This window comes from Nothobranchius furzeri, chromosome 17 (assembly GCF_043380555.1).
Source record: "Nothobranchius furzeri strain GRZ-AD chromosome 17, NfurGRZ-RIMD1, whole genome shotgun sequence".
NCBI lineage: Eukaryota > Metazoa > Chordata > Actinopteri > Cyprinodontiformes > Nothobranchiidae > Nothobranchius > Nothobranchius furzeri.
Window position 1 is genome coordinate 34,574,354 of NC_091757.1, and position 22,098 is coordinate 34,596,451.

The following is a 22,098-nucleotide window of genomic DNA, read 5'->3' on the forward strand; positions in this document are numbered from 1 at the left end:
AGACAAACTGAAACTTAAATGTCGCTGCCGTCAGTAACAATCTAACAGATTTATAACATTAAAACTCAACAAATTAAATAGTTCAAGAACGAAAACAAAAATGTCAACTTTGCTTGTTGTGAGCTTTACTTATTTATTATCCCTATCGGCTCCTAGTGGCCAGAACCTGGTTTGGTCCACCACAGAGAGAGGCTGCTCTAGCATGATGACTTTAATTATTTTACAGGTTATCACTCAGCCTTCTGACGCTCACACAGACGAGTGTTGGTGAGACGCTGCGTTTGACTGCTGACGCTCCGTGTGTGTTTTTATTTCTGCAGTGAGACAAACTCACCTCACACCGCCCGAAGTTTGTTTGTTAAAACTTGTATTAAATCCACCACAATGATGCATTCTAACACACTTCCTCTGTGCCGTATGTTTTGCTGCAAGAATTAAAGTTTTCATCACGGATTAAAAGTTCGGCAGACGTGTTTGCCTCTGCGTGCCTGCGCAGTGTGAGGGAAGGGAGGGAGGACGTGATGCTGCTTCAGGGTCTCTGCGGGCTGCAGAGTAGGACCGACAGACAGCTGGTGGGATCAGCTCTGAAAGGCGCTGATCAGAATTTGCAGATAACAATTTTGTCAGAGCCGCAGATTATTCTCCCGGCCGGCAGCCTGAGAATTGAAACTAGGAATCGAAACAAGTTGGCCCCGGTTCCAATCAGTGCTTGATGTTCGATGCCCAACCCTAGGAAGCAGAGTAGAATGCAGGCTCTGTACCCACCCTATGCAGACGGATGACCAGTTTGTGGCAGTAGTCCTGGTTCTGGTCTGTGCCGGCCTTAACAGGGAAATCAGAAAACGGTCTGGTGATGCCTGGCAGCAGGAAGTGGATCATGGTCCACAGCTCTTTGAGAGTATTCTGCAGAGGAGTGTTGATAAGGAGGATCCTCTGATCACTGTAGGAAACAAACAGTAACAACCCAAAATTAACTTACATACATGGTACAGGATTTAACAAGGTTCCTACTAGGGCTGGGCGATATGACGATTTTAGACCGTTTTACGATCTACACATCTGATGGTCTGTCATTTTTGAGAGACCGTTTTATCACGATTCACAGCTCTGCTGTTGAATTTCTGCCTCTGAAAGAAAATGGAACTTACCCCAGGCGAATGACACGCCTTTGTTTGACCCTTAACCAATCAGAGTGAGTCATAGTAATATCTTAGTGCCCCGCTTGTTTTCACCTGTGTGTGAACAAACATGGCTTCGCCGCGGCTGAGCGACAAGGTTTTTGTTCCGAAGAGGAACGCAGGGTTTCCTTAGCGCGCGGCGCTAACAACTTAGTGACGTGACATGTCTCGAAGAAAGCGTAAAAACACGTTGGACGCTTCTTCTGAAGCGGGAAAATAACACCGCTTCTTAAGCAGAGCACGTCGCCTCGGCTCGTTCACCCTCTGCCGAGCCGGTGTCGGTACCGGACTGAGCTCGGTCACTGGGTCGTGGGAGCTGCCCCGTGACTGCCTGATGGAAAACCAGCGGGTTTCATCAGACTCGTAGTTTCTTGTTTTTGCTGGGACCCCCTGTATTTTACCGCTCCCTCCTGCAACCTAATCTCTGCCAGCTGCAGTAAATGTAGTCTCCAAATAATAAGAGGTGCATTCATCTGTGCATCTCCTTTGATCCGCATTAGTGATATTCTCAGCACCAGAACAGTGAAGCAAAGAAAGAATCCTGAGTTTGTTAGTAATTTTATTTATTAGGTGCATCTAACCTGTTCTATTTTTCTCTGAAATGAGATCAAATCAGTGCTTCTACAGGTTGTCTCCACTCTGCACTGGAAATTTTTACTTTATTTAGAGACTTGTTGCAGAAAATATTCAGAATGCGCAGTTTGTTGCTACCACAAGCAATCTCTGGTCCAGCTGCACATCAGAGCCGTATTTGAGCTTAACTATCCACTACATGAGCAACTGGGAGCTACATAGTATTTTGAACAAGTTAATGTTTGCACAATACGTTTGCAATTGACATGTTTGCACTTTAAATATGTTTACGATTTTAATTTATGTTAAGTTACTTGAAAAATGAGAAAAACTGATTTTTGTAATTGTTTCTCTCAGGGCTTTTATCATCTCTGGTGTGAGTTTAAAATATAAGTGTGTTAGCACTGTGCTGATTATCCCTAATATGAATTAATGTTTATTTATTCAATGTTTCTCTTCTTTAATACACAATTGAAGTTATGCTATTCATGGATAAAAAATCGTGATAAAATCGAAATCGTGATAAAATATTGGAAAAATCGTGATATTCTATTTTTGCCATATCGCCCAGCCCTAGTTCCTACATATGTTCCCAGAGCTTTTCCAGACTCATGGGTAATTTTTCATCACTTTTACATGAAAACAGTCAAATAAACAGTACACTTAATGTTAAAACATGTATTATTTGAACTTTACCATCTGACTGCTCTAAACTAAACACCCTTGAAGACTTCAAACTCACTCAGAAATTGAGAAGACACATCTTAGAAACAAAAACTACAGAAATGTTTAAATATTCAGATTTTTTTCAGGCCCTAATTTGTGTTCATGTCAACCAACTACAACATGTGTAACAGATAAGAGTGAAACGGCTCTGTCTGCTTCAGAGCTGACCTAAAAGACACAAAGCATTCATCATAAAACAAGTTCACATATAGAAGAACTGAGTCCTCGTCCTCCTCCTTGAACCGTCACCTTATCGTGGTGGAGGAGTTTGAGTGCCCTAATGATCCTAGGAGCTATGTTGTCTGGGGCACTTAGTGCCCCTGGTAGGGTCTCCCATGACAAATTGGTCTTAGGTGAAGGGTGAGACAAAGAACGGTTCGAAGGATCTTTCATGGCGGTTAAAACGAAGAGTCGGAGTACCCGGCCCGGAGGGTTACCGGGGTCCCACCCTGGAGCCAGGCCTGGGGTTGGGGCCCGTGAGCGAGCGCCTGGTGGCTGGGCTTTCGCCCATGGGGCCCGGCCGGGCCCAGCCCGAACCGGATACATGGGCTCGTCCAACTGTGGACCCACCACCCGCAGGAGGAACATGAAGGGTCCGGTGCAATGCGAATCGGGTGGCAGACCAAGGCGGGAGCCTTGGCGGTCCAATCCCCGGACAAGAAAACTAGTTTTTGGGACATGGAACGTCACCTCGCTGGCGGGGAAGGAGCCGGAGCTTGTGGCAGAGGTTGAGCGGTACCGGCTAGATATAGTCGGACTCACCTCGACACATTGCATTGGCTCTGGAACCCGAGACCTGGAGAGGGGTTGGACACTCTACTTTGCTGGAGTTGCTCCGGGTGAGAGGCGGAGGGCTGGGGTTGGCTTTTTGTTAGCCCCGAGACTCTCTGCCTGTGTGTTGGGGTTTACCCCGGGGGACAAGAGGGTAGCTTCCTTGCGCCTTCGGGTCGGGGAACGGGTCCTGACTGTTGTTTGTGCTTATGGGCCAAATATCAGTTCAGAGTACCCACCCTTTTTGGAGTCCCTGGGACGAGTGCTAGATAGTGCTCCATCAGGGGACTTCAATGCTCACGTGGGCAATGACAGCTTGACCTGGAGGGGTGTGATTGGGAGGAACGGCCCACCTAATCAGAACTCGAACGGTGTTTTGTTATTGGACTTCTGTGCAAGCCGCAGTTTGGCCATAACGAACACCATGTTTGAACATAAGGATGCCCACCGGTACACTTGGTACCAGGGCAGCCTAGGTCACAGGTCAATGATAGATTTTGTAGTCGTATCATCTGACCTGCGGCCGTATGTTTTGGACACCCGAGTGAAGAGAGGGGCGGAGCTGTCAACTGATCACCACCTGGTGGTGAGTTGGATCAGATGGCAAGGGAACATGCCGCGTAGACCTGGCAGACCCAAACGCATAGTGAGGGTCTGCTGGGAACGCCTGGCAGAAGAACCTGTCAAGACGGTCTTCAACTCCCACCTCCGGCAGAGCTTTGACCACGTCCCGAGAGCAGTGGGGGACATTGAGTCCGAGTGGGCCTTGTTCCACTCTGCGATTGTCGAGGCGGCTGTTGCTAGCTGTGGTCGTAAGGTGGCCGGTGCCAGTCGTGATGGCAACCCCCGTACCAGCTGGTGGACACCAGAGGTTCGGGGAGCCGTCAGGCTGAAGAAGGAGGCCTACAGGGCGTGGCTGGTCTGTGGGTCTCCGGAGGCAGCAGACAGGTACCGGATAGCCAAGCGGGGTGCAGCAGTGGCAGTTGCCGAGGCAAAATCTCGGGCGTGGGAGGAGTTTGGTGAGGCCATGGAGAAAGACTATCGATCGGCTCCAAAGAGGTTCTGGCAAACTGTCCGGCGCCTCAGGAGAGGAAGGCAGCAACTCGCTCACACTGTTTACAGTGGGGATGGGGAGCTGCTGACGTCAACTGAGGCTATAGTCGGACGGTGGAAGGAATACTTTGAGGAGCTCCTCAATCCCACCAATGCGCATTCCGAGGAGGAACCAGAGCTGGGAGGCCTGGGGATGGACTGTCCGATCTCGGGGGCAGAAGTTGCTGAGGTAGTCAAACAACTACACAGCGGCGGAGCCCCGGGGGCGGATGAGGTTCGTCCTGGGTATCTCAAGGCTATGGATGTTGTAGGGCTGTCATGGTTGACACGTCTCTACAACATTGCGTGGTCATCGGGGGCAGTTCCTAGGGAGTGGCAGACCGGGGTGGTGGTCCCCATCTTTAAGAAGGGTGACCTGAGGGTGTGTTCCAACTATAGGGGGATCACACTCCTCAGCCTCCCTGGAAAGGTCTACTCCAAGGTACTGGAGAGGAGGGTCCGATCGATAGTTGAATCTCAGATAGAGGAGGAGCAATGTGGTTTTCGTCCTGGCCGTGGAACTGTGGACCAGCTCTATACCCTTGCAAGGGTGATGGAGGGGGCATGGGAGTTTGCCCAACCAATCCACATGTGCTTTGTGGATTTGGAGAAGGCTTATGACCGTGTCCCCAGGGGCACCCTGTGGGGGACGCTCCAGGAGTATGGGGTGGGTGGCTTTCTGTTAAGGGCCATTCAGTCCCTTTACCAGAGGAGCGTGAGTTTGGTCCGCATAGCCGGTAGTAAGTCGGACCTGTTCCCAGTGAGGGTTGGACTCCGCCAGGGCTGCCCTTTGTCACCGGTTCTGTTCATCACTTTTATGGACAGAATTTCTAGACGCAGCCGTGGTGTGGAGTGTGTCGAGTTTGGTGGCAGGAGAATCTCGTCTCTGCTTTTTGCGGATGATGTGGTCCTCCTAGCTTCATCCAGCTCTGACCTTCAGCTCTTGCTGGGTAGGTTCGCGGCCGAATGTGAAGCGGCTGGGATGAGGATCAGCACCTCCAAATCTGAGACCATGGTTCTCGACCGGAAAAGGGTGGCTTGCCACCTCCGGGTCGGGGGAGAGGTCCTACCTCAAGTGGAGGAGTTTAAGTATCTCGGGGTCTTGTTCACGAGTGAGGGTAGGAGGGATCGGGAGATCGACAGGCGGATTGGTTCGGCGTCTGCAGTGATGCGGACGCTAAGCCGATCTGTCGTGGGGAAGAGGGAGCTGAGCCAGAAAGCCAGGCTCTCGATTTACCGGTCGATCTACGTCCCAATCCTCACCTATGGTCATGAGCTTTGGGTAAAGACCGAAAGAACGAGATCGCGGATACAAGCGGCCGAAATGAGTTTCCTCCGTAGGGTGGCCGGGCTCAGCCTTAGAGATAGGGTGAGGAGCTCGGACATTCGGGAGGGACTCGGAGTAGAACCGCTGCTCCTCCGGATCGAAAGGAGCCAGTTGAGGTGGTTTGGGCATCTGGTCAGGATGCCTCCTGGACGCCTCCCCGGGGAGGTGTTTCGGGCATGTCCTGCCGGCAGAAGGCCCCCGGGTCGACCCAGGACACGTTGGAGAGGTTACATCTCCAATCTGGTCCGGGAACGCCTTGGGGTCCTGCCGGAGGAGCTGGAGGACAAGGCCAGGGAGAGGACGGCCTGGAGCTCCCTAGTTGGGATGCTGCCCCCGCGACCCGGACCCGGATAAGCGGAGGAAGACGAAGACGAAGACGAAGAGTCCTCGTCATTGGAGGACAACCCGCCTCATCCCTGATACCCAGCCACCAATGACACCCGAGTTCCCAGTAGTTAAAAACCATGAATCTGGCTGATGAAATATGAAGTGGAAGAACTGATTTGTTATGTTTAATTATTATAAGAAATATTAATTTTGTAAGCCATTTATTCAGACTAGTGTTCGGCGATTTGTATAATTTTTCCCACCGCCAACCGTCAGTCCAAAAAAAGACAATGGACGATTTATTCGTGCATGTGACGTCAAAATGCACGGACTGATTTGCGAGCACAGATGAAACCTAAAACACATTTTTTTAACCCTCCCACCGTCTTTATGGGTGACCCCGCGAGGAAAGTTGACCATTGAGCAGGATTGATGGTTTATCACTTGAGGTAGCTGGAAGGGATAAACCATCAACCCTGCTCAATGGTCAACTTTCCTCACGGGGTCACACCCATTAGGAGAGTGAGAGGGTTAATAGACGTGCAGAGCATATGTTTGCTGGAAGAGAAATTTTGATTTTTGGTTTTTATTTTTTATTTATAGTTTGGTAGAGTGACGTATAGACGTATTAAACACAGTTAGTGTTAAAAAGAAGCCTAGTCTTTGCTTCCCTGTTGTGCCCACTATTGTGGTAGCCTATTTTATTCAACCCAAATGTTTTTTTTTTCTGAACGAAGGCTACTGGGTTTCTTTCTTTTATTAGTTTGAGTAGAAAATGGAATGAATCCCTGCTGCGTTTGGACGCACTCTGAGGAGGCGGCTTTGGTTCACAGCCAGAGATCCATTTATCCCTGTCACTTTCGTTTTTAAAATAACAAATAACCATTCAGTACCGTTAAATTTACATTCATTTTAATTAATATTTAGTCCAAACAAGCTGATCAGAGTGCCCTGGTAAGTAACATAAACAATGTAATTAAACTATTTCACTGAAAGTAATTTCACCTGCTGCGGCCCGAATGCACATTTCTTCAGCTCCGCGTAAACCTGAGCTGGTCACCTGAGGCTTGTGCTTAATCAAACGTCTCTAGGGAGTTTGCTGAAGAGGTTATGAGGTTCTGGATTTTTGCCTCAGACAGACTAACGGATGTTTAACTGTTCTGGGTGGATCCTCGCTCCGCTATTCATTCGTCCCATTAACACACTCGAGGCGGGTGCTGAATAACAAGCGCTACTTCAAAGTTTTAAATCAGGAAACATTTCTCCAAAAGAAATGACCAGAAGTCTTCCACTCTCTGAAAGATAGAAGGGTTTCCACTTTCCACTCAACGCCTCGCTGTTGTGCACGAGTGCGTCACAGAAGTTCTCCGAGTATGGAGTGAGTTCCGCCTCCAAAATCCGAGCTCCTCCTCCGCGCGCCGCTTGCAGCGAGAGGCGGCGGAGGTGAGAAAATGCTCAGATGCGCTGATGGAGATCTTTTCTTTATCGTTACCTCAGCGATGTTCTCTGTGCATAACGTGTAAAATATTTGTCATTAACAAACTCACGAGGTAATAAATAACAGGGTATCTGCAGGTTTAAGGGAGCCAAATTTAAGACTTTTAAAGACCTTTTTAAGGCCACTTTGACCAAATTTAAGCTACTTTGAAATTAAATTTAAGCTATAATTTCTAGCTATTGCCTGGAACCGGTGCTAACCACATCACAAAAGTGGGATTAACCATCCAGTTACCATTAAACTTGCACTTCCCCATGGCACAAGCTCCCACTAGCTTAACCAGCTAATGTGCTCATCAAAAATTGGTCCCCTTTCACAACCAACTGAATGTGTACGGTTCTGCTTATGCCAATATCATACCCAAAAATGCTGAACACTAACTAGAAATTCACAAAATTTAATAGAAACAAAATAATTGTGTTTATTGGGTCTTTGGTCATTTAAGACCTTTGGAAACTTTATTTAAGGATTATTTGTCATTTTTAAGGATTTTTAAGGCCTTAAATTCGGAAAAGCAAATTTAAGACTTTTTAAGGACCCGCGGATACCCTGAAATAAACAAATCGCCTCCTGAAAAACTCAGCCGTAACGACTCAGCCCATCGCCCAACCCTAATCCAGACTTTACTAAGAAAAGGAAGAAGGTGTGCTTCTAAACTCCTTTACACCTGAAAACATACTAAAAGCTAAATTCTTGCTTTTATATAAATGTTAAGCCAAAAACAGGAAGCCCAAAATAAAATGATAACCAGAAATGACGGCTCACCTTCTGAGAGCAAAGATGGTTTCCCAGTGTTTCTCTGTAATGTTTCTGATGAGTTGGACCTCATCCAGAACCAGATGCCTCCATCTTCTCCTCATGAAATGGCTCTGATCTTTCATCAGAAGCTTGTAGGATGTTACACACACGTGAAAGCTATTGGTTTCGTCCCACAACTGCAAAGCAAAGGTCACATGATCCGTTACTTTTTGTCTAGAGGTTGAGGACAACAGCTCATTGGGTGAAGAACATTTAAACATCAATACCGCTCTCTTAAATCTGCGTTCCTTTCTGCTGCCCAGGTATAGAAGGATCTTGAGGCCAGGACACCAGCGCTTGAACTCCAACTCCCAACTCAACAACTTGCATGTTCTTACTACAATGAGATGGGGCCCCCAGATGCCTGTGGACAAAGTCCAGTCAACATCATTAGAACATGTGTGAGTGATTAAAAACCATGCCCATCTTAAAGTTGCGACATACCCTCCTGGCATGCTAAGTGTGCCATGTAAGCCACTGTCTGCACTGTCTTGCCAAGTCCTGTTTCATCAGCTAAGATCCCATTGAGCTGCTTTTTGTGGAGGTTTATCAGCCAGTCTACACCGATCTGCTGATAGTCTCGTAGCACTCCGTGCAACAGGAAAGGAGCTGGGCTGCGAGTCTAGTAAATTATTCAATGATAAAAAAATAGAGATGAGTTAAAAATGCTAAAGCTAGTTTTAAATGTTAGGCTTTCTGTTTTCCTACCGAGGAGGTGGTTCTGAGACTGCCTTTAGGCAAGATGAGTTCTGTGGCAGCAGCCACCTCAGCGATGTTTCTGCCAGGCTTTCCACTTGAATCAGACGTGCATTTATCGGCCCCCCGATAATGATCCATGCTAAGCAGAGAGTCGATTAACACGGCTTCGGGTGGACTGCCTAAAGGACATTCCATGTCTGGAACACAACAGACAGAAAATAGTTTGGAGTGACAGGATTCTCAGCCAGAAGTTTGATTACATGTCTGACTTTACCTTCACTCTCCTCCACGTCATCCATGTCACTATGAGGCCGAGGCCACTCGAAACCTTCAGCGTAGGCGCCAGCGTACTGCTTCATCAAAGCATCCAGGGACATCTCAGCTTAAAAACAGAATGAAACAAAACAGAGAAGTTGATATCATCATCATCATTAGTAGTAGCAGTAGTAGTAGATTGCTATTCTGGTAAATGTACTGACTGTATGTCACACAAACCCATATGTGTTTAAATTTGTTGATTGGTTGGTTTTGCTCGTCGCCTACATCCCAGCATCTGGTCCAAACCAAAGAGAGATCATCAAAGAACATACCTTCTTTAGCAAGGTCACTGAGTTCTGCTTTGTGGTCGGTCTCTCCTTCCATAAATTCCTGTTCCTCTATGGTGCTCTCCTCATCTGTAGCTAAAATGGAATAAACAGCATTTACAAATCTGATTATTCAGATTAGACATTTATCGTTTAATCATTAAAACTTTTAACTACCATCTTCATCAGCCAGGGACAAGCTTGATTTTCTTTTCTTAGCAGATGCAGCTCCTTCCTATAAAGTACAAAAACATCATTTTATTTTTCCATTACCAATTCAAGAGAAGAAGTATGCATTAACTGTAATAGTAATCATGTCAATACAGAACATACCGCTTTATCGACTTTGTCTCCCGTCTTACCCGTCGCTGCAACACAGGAGGGATGAGTTTGGTATAAAACGTTACATAAGAGACATCACACAATCCTTCTGAATGACAAATATTAAAGCTTCCATTAACCAAAGCTCATTTTGACCAAACAACAATTATATTTATGTAACTGGATGCATTAAAACCAAGATGTTTATTAACTAGCCCTTGCGGGAAAGAAAAACTTTAAACTCCCACGTTGCTTAGCGGGACATACCTGAGGCTTTTTGTAAACCAAGTGCTTTGAGCTTCTTCTCATAAATTTCAAACTGCAGTTTGACTTCCACAACCTTAGACACAGAACAGATAAACATGTTTATTCCCACATCACATGACCTGACACATGAGAACAGAAAACTAAAACACACTTACCTGCTCAATGTTTGACCAGAAGAATTCCACCTCTCGTGCGATTGTGCTGGCAATGTGACGAAGATGAGTTTCCTGTTCTTTCTGTGACCTTTCTTCACTTTGCTTCTGCTCCTGATGGTACCGTGCACATGTGCGGACCAGCTGCAACCGCGAGCCACAAGGCATTTTTAAAAACACGGCACATTAAGTAGCTACTCCTACTGTGCTGATGCCACATTTCTGTCAAGTGAATTTTTATGTCAAACCTTTTTAGCAACAGCCTCCTTCCACCTTCTCTCCTGAGCAAAGTCTGCAGCCATCCACTGCATCTCCTCCAGGAGGTAGTCCCATTGAGACTTTGGACGAGAAACTTCCACAAGCTTTGGGAGTCTGCTAGCGGACCACTGGCCCTCCTTCCTGAGCTCAGAAATACGCTGATGCACCTGACTTTCCTAAAACACAGACAGCACATATCACGACGTAAGAATTATAGCTGAGGAAAATGCATCGAAATGCAGACATAAACGATTCTGAATCGTGGAAAAAACACGCAGAAATCATTAGAGTGGAATGCAGTTTTTTTTTATCACGGCGCCTGCGTCATTCATGTCCTCCACATTTATTTTTAAGTAGAAATTATTGGTCCGTCTTGTTGCCGGGCTGAGCGCTGAACCCAAACCGAGTAAGCCCTACGGGTTCAGTCGGGTTTGGGCTTGTGAATTATGTTAAGGCAGCGGGTTGGGTTTCGCAGCGCGCTTGAAAAGCAAGCGACAGAGAGATGCACAGAGTCTGCTCGCAAAAGAGAGAGGAGCGGAGGACGCACCTCTAAACACGTATTATTATTTCTCCTCTAAACGATTAAAAAACTCAGGTTCAGTCAGACTGAGTTGTGATGTCTGGAGATCCGGAGTTGGGGGTGAATGACGGCGGCTGCAGCATCTAATCATCTATTTATTTTATTTAGGGACACAGAGAAGTTAACATTTTAGGACAAAGGACACTTTATTCTTTTGTTCCATGATAATAAATTGATGTTAAATTCAACTTAAAGAAAAACTGGGAGGAAGCTTTGGCTCATTTTAAGTTACCGGAGATTTTCTTTCCCATCTGCTCCTCCAGAGACACCATGGACATGATGAGATAATAAAAGTCCCACAGGGCAGGATAGTGGAAAGGTTGGTAGTTAGCCGGTTGGTGAAGAAGCTGCATCAGCTGGGTAGGCTGTCATTTAATCCTAATCCAGCCCACAGCCTCCTGCTGGTGTTATTATTATCAGCAAGAATAAAACAAACATCTCAAATATTATTGGAAGTTTAGGATTTATAAAAATATTTTAGTTAGGGATGTAAGAATTTTTTTTATGATATATCGATATTCAAAATCTGTGTATCGAATTTTTGGAATAATTCCCATGCAAACATTTGTGTATTTTCTTTTCGTGCAATTCAAATGCTGACCACTAGTTGGCAGCAGTGTGTAATGGGTTTTGTTTTCACCATTGAAATGTAAATCCCTCTATTATGGTTAAGATACCTCATGTTAAACATGTTATGTATTAGTTTGGACTGTTTATTGAATTGTCCTACAATAATTTCAGTCTAAAATAATTGCTAATATCATCTGGCTGAATATATCGTATTGTCTCCCCGTATCGTGATACGTATCGTATCGCCAGAATTTCACTAATGCACATCCCTAGTTTTAGTACTTTCTGCATTAAACAGAACTTGATTAATTCTCCAACGTTTCTGAAATGAGACCATTGGTTCAAATACCAAACTAACTGAAACATTTCATTCCCAGTTATTCATTTCTTACATCCTTGAACTGCAGCATAAATGTTTGCCTCTAAAGCTGCTCAAAGACATTCAAAGGCTAATATATGGACCCATAATGAATTTTGTAACCTAAATTAAAGGCAAGAATTGGACATGTCCTATAGGTTTTCAGTTGTTAGCATCTGCAGAGCTCTCACAGCCTGAGACGTGACTACTGAATGAGGAAGCAGATTTATTTTTATTTCTTAAAGGGTCTTAAGTGTTTATAATGTTTGGTTCTTTTACATTGTCCTAAGGACTGCTGTAATGGAAGGGCTTCTGGGGGATGGCGTGTGGTGTCAAACACATATTTGTTTTAAAAAACAAAATATCTGACATCTTCTGTTTATTGAAGAAAACAAATCCATATGAAATAATCAAGATGCATCAGAATATCGAATTGAATCGAATAGTTGACCCAATTTTGGTAATCAAATTGAATTGGGAGACTAGTGAATATTCACACGTCTGTTAAGAATGACCTCACAGCATGGAACATGAGAAGTATTAATTAAATGTTTTCACTTTAATTAAAAGACTAAACAAAATGCAGCGTGAGCTAAACTTTCCAACAAGTTTACAGCTTCATCATAATAATTTCATGATAGAAGTAAGAATGACCCAAAAACCTTCAGGTCAGTGCACCAGAAGCCAACTTCTGCCTAAATTTGTGTCGGCAGATAGTTCTAAAACCAGTTGTAAACTTAGTTTGTCCCTGAATTTCAGCCCCATTCCTCCCAGTCTAACCAGTTTTACACCAAAACTTTTAAGGGCTGGATGGGGATTTTATAGACTGCAGTTTCCTGAAAAAACAATTTTCACAGACTTTCTTTTGGGTTAGGCCACCAGGAATGCTGGTGTCTAGTAAAAATTAATAATTAACAAATGTACTTTTCAAGCATCTGCAAAATTTCTCCTTGAGTCATTTGTTCAAGTTTGACGACTCCAAGTGACATCACATACATACATGACATAACTGCTTTATTTTATTTTTTCTAAATTATGATGCAATTATTCCAGTTTTTATTTCAAGTGGGCTTGGACTCATCATTGTCTTCCTCCGCTCATCCGGGTCCGGGTCATGGGGGCAGCATCCCAACTAGGGAGCTCCAGACCGTCCTCTCCCCAGCCACCTCCACCAGCTCCTCCGGCAGGACCCCAAGGCATTCCCAGACCAGATTGGAGATGTAACCTCTCAAACGTGTCCTGGGTCAACCCGGGGGCCTCCTGCCGGCAGGACATGTCCGAAACACCTCCCCAGGGAGGTGTCCAGGAGGCATCCTGACCAGATGCCCAAATCACCTCAACTGACTCTTAAGGGTTAAATTGATCAGGTGCAAATAAAGAATTAATTCTCTTTAGTCTATCAAATTCAACCAAAAGAAAACCCATCTACTGATATGCTCTCATTTTACTCAAGACCTTCTGTAATTATTAAATATGATTTACTTAAAAATTATTAAAGGTTTATTATGTAAGAATGAAGTAAGAATGACATCCTGTGGTCAAATCTGGTTACTGCAGCCCATTTTTATAAACATATGGTGACTCTCTCACTACTGTTGGGTGAGTTTCATGGCTGTTGCCAGTTATGGATCAGTAGCATTGTTAGCTTAAAGTTAGCTTCTAGAAGGAAATCCGTTTCAATGTAACCTGCCTTCCTACAGGGTTTAGACATTAGACTGTTTTGGGATTCTTTCACTGAAGAATTATTACCTAATGCTCCTTTAAATACAATGAGCATTTAAAAAAATGTGGAGATATTAGACTAGAAATTTTTGTTGTCTAAAATGATAAAAAATATTGTAAGAATATCAATCACTAACAGATTAAATTAGGCCAGCGGTTCCCAAACTTATTTAGCCGTGCACCCCTTCTATGTCCCGACCATGTCGACGCACCCCCCAGCCCCACATCAGGGCATGGGTACATACATATATATATATATATATATATATATATATATATATATATATATATATATATAGCCAGATATATATATATAAATATATATATCAGACGTCACGCTAAACCAGGGGTCAGCAACCTGTTCCCATCAAAGAGCCATTATTACCCGTTTCCCACAGTAAAGAAAACACCACAGCAGCCGCGGCGTTGTGGGCGGGGCCTACCCTCAGACAGCAGAGCGCTGCTCACAACAGGTGACAGCAGCCAGTACCGGTCGCTCGTGTACGTCAAAGTTATCTTTCATAACAAGATAATCAACAAAACAATTTCTATAAAATGGATCCAGAAGTTGTAGCCCGTCTCTGCCTACAATATTTTGATATTTTTCACCCTGTTGGTGGTTTTACTGAGCAGGTGCCACTTTTGTCATACGTTTCTTTTTAAAACATGTTTAGACTGTTCAGAATACAAATCCAGGCTCTGTCACGTTTGATTGTTGTAATTAAGCTTTGTAGGTGGGGAAGGTCAGAAAACGATCCGATCATTTTGTTTTTCCCTCATTTACAGTGACGGAGATAACGGTGCAGTGCGCCTGGCTCTAATGGTAATCAAGTTTAATTTGCAACAATTTTCACAAGAAAACAGAACAGTTAAAAGCAGGGCTTGTGTTGACCGGACAGCTCCCGTATTTGGCCGTTTATTTTGACAGAGAAAGAATAGAAAGAATTACCCCGACGCACGCAGACGAACTGACATTTTGTTCGTTATGCACATCGCAGATGTAGCTAAATCACTCAAGAAAAGATTTCCTTCTGAACATCTGAGCTGGACACCGCTCAGCGCAGCTCACTGTCAGCGTGTACGTAAGGTGCACAGCGAGCTGAAGATGTGGAGAGGGGCTTGGAGCGCGTCGCAGAACCAGAGCGCATGCAGGCAGATTCCTCCCACTGAAGCAAGAGTTTTCCAAACCCGGTCTCTCAGAGAGACTTGTCACTTAGAAAATGTTCCCTGATGATGAAACTTTAGCTGAACAGTGCTTGTTCCTGTCTCCAATGTGGCGACTGAGGAGAATCCCAGAATCTCACATCCTCTTCAGCTCAGAATGCGCCTATATGATTACGCACAAGCGTGACGCGTCAACCCGGTCTCACAGTAGACCGGGTTGGACGTGTTCAGGTTTACGCAGACAATCTTTACAAAAGAATTAGCATACAGATGTAAAATTTATGCAGTAAAATATAAAGCATTTTATTTAAATATCCAGTCATTATTTTACAAGCACAGAGAGCCGCATCAGATGGATGGAAGAGCCGCATGCGGCTCCAGAGCCGCGGATTGCCAACCCCTGAGCTAGGACACGCACGCACGCACGCACACACACACACAAACAAGCAAAATATACTTGTTTTCAATTACATTTTCTTAGGCCCAACCACAAATAAGTTTCTGGCTATGCTAATGGTGACTTTTGACAGACTTCTCTGAGCTCCGCAGCCGTTACACTTTTCACCTCGCGTACCCACCACACTTCGGGAATCCCTGAATTAGGCAATTCTCTAAAGCCGGCATTTAATTCTGTGTGCTTAAACTCACCAGTTTGGCCTGTTCCACTTGTTTATCTTGAGAACCTTCTTGTGAGGATGGCACAGTGGGATTTTGACCAAAGCCACTTGTTTTGACAGCAGATAACCCATTGGTTCCAGTTAGTTTGGACTGGGTGCTTGGGTTGGTGTTGGGGGCCAGAGGACGTAGAGAATTAGCCGTGAGGGATGCTGGATTGGAGTTAGGCGTGGACAGAGAAGCAGGAGACACCGATGCTAATGTCACAGAGTTGGTCACAATTCTCTGGACCGGCTGGTTTGGATCGGTACCGGGACGGGCAAGTGTCACCGTCTATTGACAAGAGATAGATTTACAGTATAACGCAGACTGAATACATTAATGTGACAGTAACTAATCTCTAACCAGTGTAAGTAAATAATACAATAAACACAGACTTTTAACAGACCCACGATGTCATTATGGAACTCGTCTTACATTAAAACTCTCTGAATGGTTTCACACAAACTGACCGCTTGTCCTGCATGTAGGATGGTCTGGGACTGTTGCTGCTGTGATTGTAGCTGGATATGAAGCCCCGGCTGCACCTGCTGGTGGAGCTGATTCTGGAGCTGTGTGTGGGGGTTCACCGTAGCCAGAACAGCCCCTCCTGCCTGTACTGGTGTCTGGAGTTGCCCACCAGGCTGAGCGGAGTTCTCCACTAACTGACCCTGCTGAGAGAGTGCCATAGGTAGGCCCGCCATAGAGAGAGCTCCCTGAGGCAACCTGCTGGGCAGCTGAGGAGGGGGTGTGTGCAGACTGGCAGCATTCTGTACAGGAGGGCCTTTGGATGGGTCGTACTGCTGCTGGTTCTGCTTCTGTCCTGCTATCTGGACCGCCTGAGGAGTGGGTGGCATACCACCTGTATACATGGCAACCAGAGTATAGAAGAAAGTAGTACACAGAGAAATCCATTTTAAAAATAAATGATAAATCTTTGCACCTTAATTGGAGTGTTTCATATACTTTTTTTTCCTTTAATAATTTGAGAGACCCTTTGTAGAAAGCATCCATTTTAAACCTGGTTGGTGGATAATAAAAAATGGACTTTTGGATATTAAATAAATGTGTGCACTTAAAAGTTTTTGAGCTCCTGTAACCTCCTCTTAATGAACTAGATGCATTAATTAACAGTAGAGTACTACTTTGATGATCCGAGCAAAACCAATGAAACTCATACAGCAAAATGGTTACAGAAGAAATGAAATCGATATGAGAATCTACATGTCTCTCAAATGAAACACTACTTTGATCAATGCAAAACCAAAACATTGCATTTCAAATGCAGAGAGAATGTGGTTAAAAACATCAAAAACTGTACATGCAGTAAGAAGTATTAGGAGTATAACTTGAAATGTTACAAATAAAAATGAAAAAAGAAAAGTTAGGAAAAAAGAAAAAAGACAGGGAAGAAAAGGGGAAATAATACAAAGCAGACACTCACAAAAACAACACATGTTCGACATGCATGAAGCAATGTCATCATTGTGGCAACCAAGGCATCTGGATGCCTCATATAGCGACAAAGCACAGAGATGAGCAAAAGGACACACATGGGGTTTTGCAGACAGCAGGCCTGAGCAGAGCTGTGCACACTAAAGCAGCACCTGCCTTACCTCCCTGCACGTCACATCACCTTGCCTAGACGCCATCAACACCTGGCCCTCACACACCTACATCACCAAAATCGCAAAAATCCGTGCCGTGAACAAAACTCCTCCAAATGACCTCCCTCCTACTTAGGTTGAAGGAAAGAAGCCAAGTCAGAACAAAACATCATGACATAACATGGAAGAAAAACAACTAAACGTGACCACAAGATAAAAAGATTCTTCAAGGCGGGCTTGGTGATGACGGGATGACTCTGTTTTAACGCTACAAAAACAAACAATGGAAGACAAAAGGATTCAAACAGAATGACAATGAGAAATCAAAGGTAAGCATGTCTGGTGGATTCATTCAATGGGATAAGAAGCAATGCCGACTGGAAAGTGGATACATTCCCAGAGGATTCCCACTTTATGAGATCCACCTCTAATTAGATGGAAATCCATCAGGACAGGAGGGTCAGTCCAAACAAAGAAGACTAACTGGAACAAACTAAAAACAAGTGATGAACAACAACAGGTGACCAAGAGGAAATAAAAACGAGACATGGCATCTTCCCACTAATCGTCTTCAGACACGGAATTATCTTCTTCACCAATTATCTTGACAGAGACAGCTGCTGCTGCTGGAACAGCTAAGTCTGAACTTCTTGTGGACTGCTGGGAAATCCAGCAAATGGATGAAGATCATTTTGCTGATGCTGCTTGGAGTTTGTTTTGTAGAAGATAAATGTTGTGATTCACTCTAACCAAAGGATCTCCTTAGGGCATAGGTCCAGCAGCATCGCACAGAACACAGAGCGGCCTGGTGGTGGCACTCCTACCTTGCGCAGTCGGCATTAGCTGCTGAAGTGGAACGCCAGGTGATCCTAAAGGAGCTACACCAGGATGCTGGAAAATCAGCCCATGGCGACCAACGTCAATCCGGGGCCTCTTAGCCTGATCTGGGATTTAAAACACACAATACCCTCATAACGCAAAAAAGGCACTCGGCACAGAGCAATGACCTTCTGAAGACCTTACAGGTCACCTCTCCTTCCTTGGTTTTAGACTTCAACACAGAGCACTAGTAGAGGCTGCCAAATATCTAAAAGCAGAAGCAATTAGAAGGAGGGGAAAAAAAAAGAAAACCAACCAAACAAACATAAAAACCAAACTAAGCAAACAGGGGAGGGAGGAACAAAGCAACATAAGAAGGACAAGACTCAAGATCCTTGCCCTACCTGTCTGCACCATAGCCTGTTGCCTCTTAAAGGCATCCATGTCTCCAGGGTTTGTTAAGGTGCCGGAACCAGCCCCCTGCAAAAAACCTCTTAAGGAATTAGTTTAATGGGGTTCTGTTGTAATGGACTTTCTACAAAGATTCCTTAAAAAACAAGATAGAATTTTTCTAAAAATAAATATCTCCTCTATCACCTGAAACTGCTGCGGAGCAGAGAAGGCTGCAGAAACATTGGGAGGAAGCTGTGTTGCTATGGCAACTGGTGTGACTGCTTGGCCATCCTTTCCCGTGACAACCTTTACCTTAAAAACACAACAGTTTGTAAGAGGCCAAGTTTGTAACAGCAAAGCTATCCAGCTGTCAAACATCTGGCCAACCTAAAGCTATATCAGACACAGTGATACCTCGTCATTAATGACCTCCGACTGCTCTTCCTCATCATCGTCATCTTCAAGGTCCAAGTCATTTTGTCGTAAGTAAGTATACAAGGGAACACAATGCTTTTTCTTGAATGCCAAATAGTCCATCATGTTCCCTTGAAGGTGTTGAAGAAAGAAAAGTTCAATCAGGTATTCTTTGAACACTTCCTTAAGGCTTTCCATCTTCTTGGTATGGTGTTCTAAGCACTGCTTTCTCAGCTGTGCGATTTCTGGAGTAGAAGGAGCTATTTCCTCCAACTTCTTGGCAGCTTGCTTCTTCATGGTGACTGCATTCATGCTGGCAGGAGCAAGAGGATTGTTGGGGATCCCTTGAGGCGGACTAGTAATTGACGGGCTAGAAGGTGGAATGGAGGAGGGTATGGTGAATGTTGCTGTAGCTGTGGGTCCTACTCCTGTAACCACACCTTGTGCAGGTTTCTCAAATATCATAGGGCGTGCCAACTGTCCTTGAATGATACTGCTGATCTGTGGAGGTAGATTGGAAGTGGTGATGTGACCAGGACTGCCCAACGTAGAAAGATTCGTACTGGTGGCAGCTGGACTTTGAGGTCCAAGGTGGTGAATGGTACCTCCAGTTTGAGAATGAGGCTGTGAGAGCCTACGTTCCCTCACACATCCTGCTGTTCCTGGAGAAGTTAATTGTACCTGGCCAGGAGTTGCTGGTGCAATCTGAGTTATTCCAGTTCCCTCCTGATAAACAAAGTGGCCTCCTCCGGACTGGCCGCTTAAACTGATTTGTCGTACTAACATTCCAGCTTCAACAAATCGTGTCGGGCTTTGTCCACACACTCCCAATGCTGTTGGAGGAGCCCCTGGCCTTGCAACACTTTGCAGAGAGACTGGGCTTTGCTGGGTGGGACTCTGGGGTTGAATAGGCTGGGGGACAGGTGAGGTGACCTGAATGTAGGAAGGTGAAGCATGCTCAAACCGCCACTGAGGTGTAGTGTGTTGGAAGCCAGGGGATGCAGGGTTCTGAATAGGAAGTGGAGTTAGAGTGATCTGCTGATTAGCAGTCACCATCTGTCCCACATTTTGTAAAGTGATGTTCACATTTTGGCCCGTGACCGGACTTCGACTCATGATTATCTGATAATTGGGTGACTGGGGGGCTGAAGGGCTGGCAGCAGAGGAAAAAGTGGTTACAGGAGATTGAGGATGGGTAACTGTTGCTTGCTGCTGTGTGGCAGCCATTGCTGGCTGATGTTCCTCTGCTTCTGACCCACTGACAGACTTAGCTTTTTGGAGCTGTCGTTGCATATTCTGTGATCCACTCCCATGGTGCATTGCGTGACACTGGAGCTACGTCAAAGAAGGATTATCTGTGAAATAGGCACAGCACAAAGATGCAATTAAAAAAATATATTAGTATAGGATGTATAAATGGGCAGTTCATAGAACATTGAATTACAAGCTGCTTCTTCAATACTGCCTTTAATAAATAAAGCTTTTTCATCTGTGCCAAAAATCTTTGTTCTTATCACTCATACTCCATCTATTATGATTATGATTATTATGATAGACACTGCATGTCTACCCTTTCAGGCTTACTTTATAGCCTACCCACAATCTAAATGCAGCTTATAACTCTCAAACAAAAAACATAAACCTCAATAACCCTTACACCAACATTTATGTGTCAACTTTTGCCAAGAACCATAATATCAAGAAATACAGAGGAAAACTTGCACAATTTAAAACAATGCATTTTTACCATGTTGAGGATAAAAATTAGGCCCGACTATTGATTAGGTTAAAATATAAAAACATGTAAATATTCACAAATGTGGTCTGTTATTCTTTCTTTTTCTTGGGCCCCAGAACATATCTAGCAGAAGTGTTTTATTTTAGGTTAAATAATTGAAGTAACTGTTATAAATCGTCTTAAGATATGTATGCAGTTTTGAGTGAATGATTTGATATGTGCAATGAAAATATAAGTTTATTACCTTCTAATAACCATAAGTATATAAAGACATTACATGAATATGAAACATGAGGAACTCCGTATTCCAAGAGACGGAAAAATAATAAATAAAGCAAATTGCGTCTTTTGAGTTCTAAAGGTGTTTTGTTTCTTACAAGGGGACTTTCATTTTTGCAAAAACTAAATTAAAAAAAGGCCATTTATGATTTATACTTTCTACCCGAAGTTTGGCCATCAATCAATGGTCTACAATCAATAGGTTGATAATTCCGCTGTTTTAGTTACACTGTAGCACTATTTATTATATAAATTGGACATTGTAATGCCAAAAAACAACTAATAAACTCACGGCTGCGTAGTAAAATTTTATTTTTATACAGACTTAACGTCAACATCGGGGCGTCACCATTATATCAATATAACACAGTCTGAACAAGAACTAAATGCACCAGCTTGGTCACAATTAGTTAAGTAAAAATTTATATAATAAAAAGTACAACTGTGTGACATTTATAGTAATGCAACACCTCAATGCAGAACTTATTACACCCTAAATACGGAAAGCGTGCTAGCCCGAGCTAGCGGTTAGCTTGTCACTGCTATCGGGCAACCAAGAAAAAAAAACAAAATTAGTCAGTTGAGTACAGTTACTTACAAGGTATGGGATTTCAGATCTAGTTTAATTAATTTTAAGTCATATCTACAAGAAGCCACAACTCTAAACACGTATTATTCCATTAAATAAAAACAAATGATATTGCTAGCCGTTTCTCAATTGTTTTGAAGCTAATTTCATTCAGCAACATGGCGTCTAGGGAAACGCTCTACATAACCCGGAAGTTGTTGTGCCTCAAAAACTTGACGCAATCACACAAAATAAAATACATTTCAAATGAAAAATTGATAACATTCAATGAGATTTTCAAAACGCATTTTCAGACAAATATAAGGAGTTAAATGTACAGATCATGTGCTACTAACTAAATACATTATATTGTCCAGGTAGAAGAAGAAGAAACGATGATCGATGAGTATGTTGGTCATGAAACTAAAACCCTTTACCAGTGTCTTTTTCAAATAAAAAGATGAATGTTTTCAATGGAAATCTAAAAAAGTGATTTTCTACAAACCTTGTTTTCAAGGATGTATTTTTGGATCGAAAAAGTAGAGACTGTTAGCTTAGCTCTGATTAAAGATGACATTTATTCTACGATGCAAACGTAGTAAATGACAATTTGCAATTTTTAACATTAAACAGGTCGTGTTATAAGTCCTGTTACTCTCCT

The 22,098-nt window shown here is 43.9% G+C and overlaps 1 protein-coding gene across 7 annotated transcripts in view; it reads right to left on the bottom strand.

Moving 5' to 3' along the window:
- Positions 1-21,608, bottom strand: part of ep400 (E1A binding protein p400) — a 58,735-nt gene extending 37,127 nt beyond the window's left edge. For 6 of the 7 annotated variants that reach the window (XM_070546474.1, XM_070546473.1, XM_070546468.1 and 3 more), the window contains exons 1-19: positions 21,468-21,608; positions 18,853-20,207; positions 18,643-18,750; positions 18,450-18,525; positions 18,051-18,170; positions 16,093-16,481; positions 15,614-15,913; positions 10,562-10,747; positions 10,317-10,457; positions 10,162-10,234; positions 9,907-9,941; positions 9,751-9,808; positions 9,580-9,669; positions 9,264-9,371; positions 8,999-9,186; positions 8,735-8,912; positions 8,518-8,654; positions 8,258-8,427; positions 766-940 (exon numbers count right to left, since the gene is read on the bottom strand). In XM_070546474.1, coding sequence (XP_070402575.1) covers positions 766-940; positions 8,258-8,427; positions 8,518-8,654; positions 8,735-8,912; positions 8,999-9,186; positions 9,264-9,371; positions 9,580-9,669; positions 9,751-9,808; positions 9,907-9,941; positions 10,162-10,234; positions 10,317-10,457; positions 10,562-10,747; positions 15,614-15,913; positions 16,093-16,481; positions 18,051-18,170; positions 18,450-18,525; positions 18,643-18,750; positions 18,853-20,172 — 3,852 coding nt within the window. In that variant the 5' untranslated portion in view covers positions 20,173-20,207; positions 21,468-21,608. The remainder of the gene's footprint in view (positions 1-765; positions 941-8,257; positions 8,428-8,517; positions 8,655-8,734; positions 8,913-8,998; positions 9,187-9,263; positions 9,372-9,579; positions 9,670-9,750; positions 9,809-9,906; positions 9,942-10,161; positions 10,235-10,316; positions 10,458-10,561; positions 10,748-15,613; positions 15,914-16,092; positions 16,482-18,050; positions 18,171-18,449; positions 18,526-18,642; positions 18,751-18,852; positions 20,208-21,467) is intronic. The other variant, XM_070546471.1, reaches the window with a different exon arrangement.
- Positions 21,609-22,098: the final 490 nt, after the last annotated feature.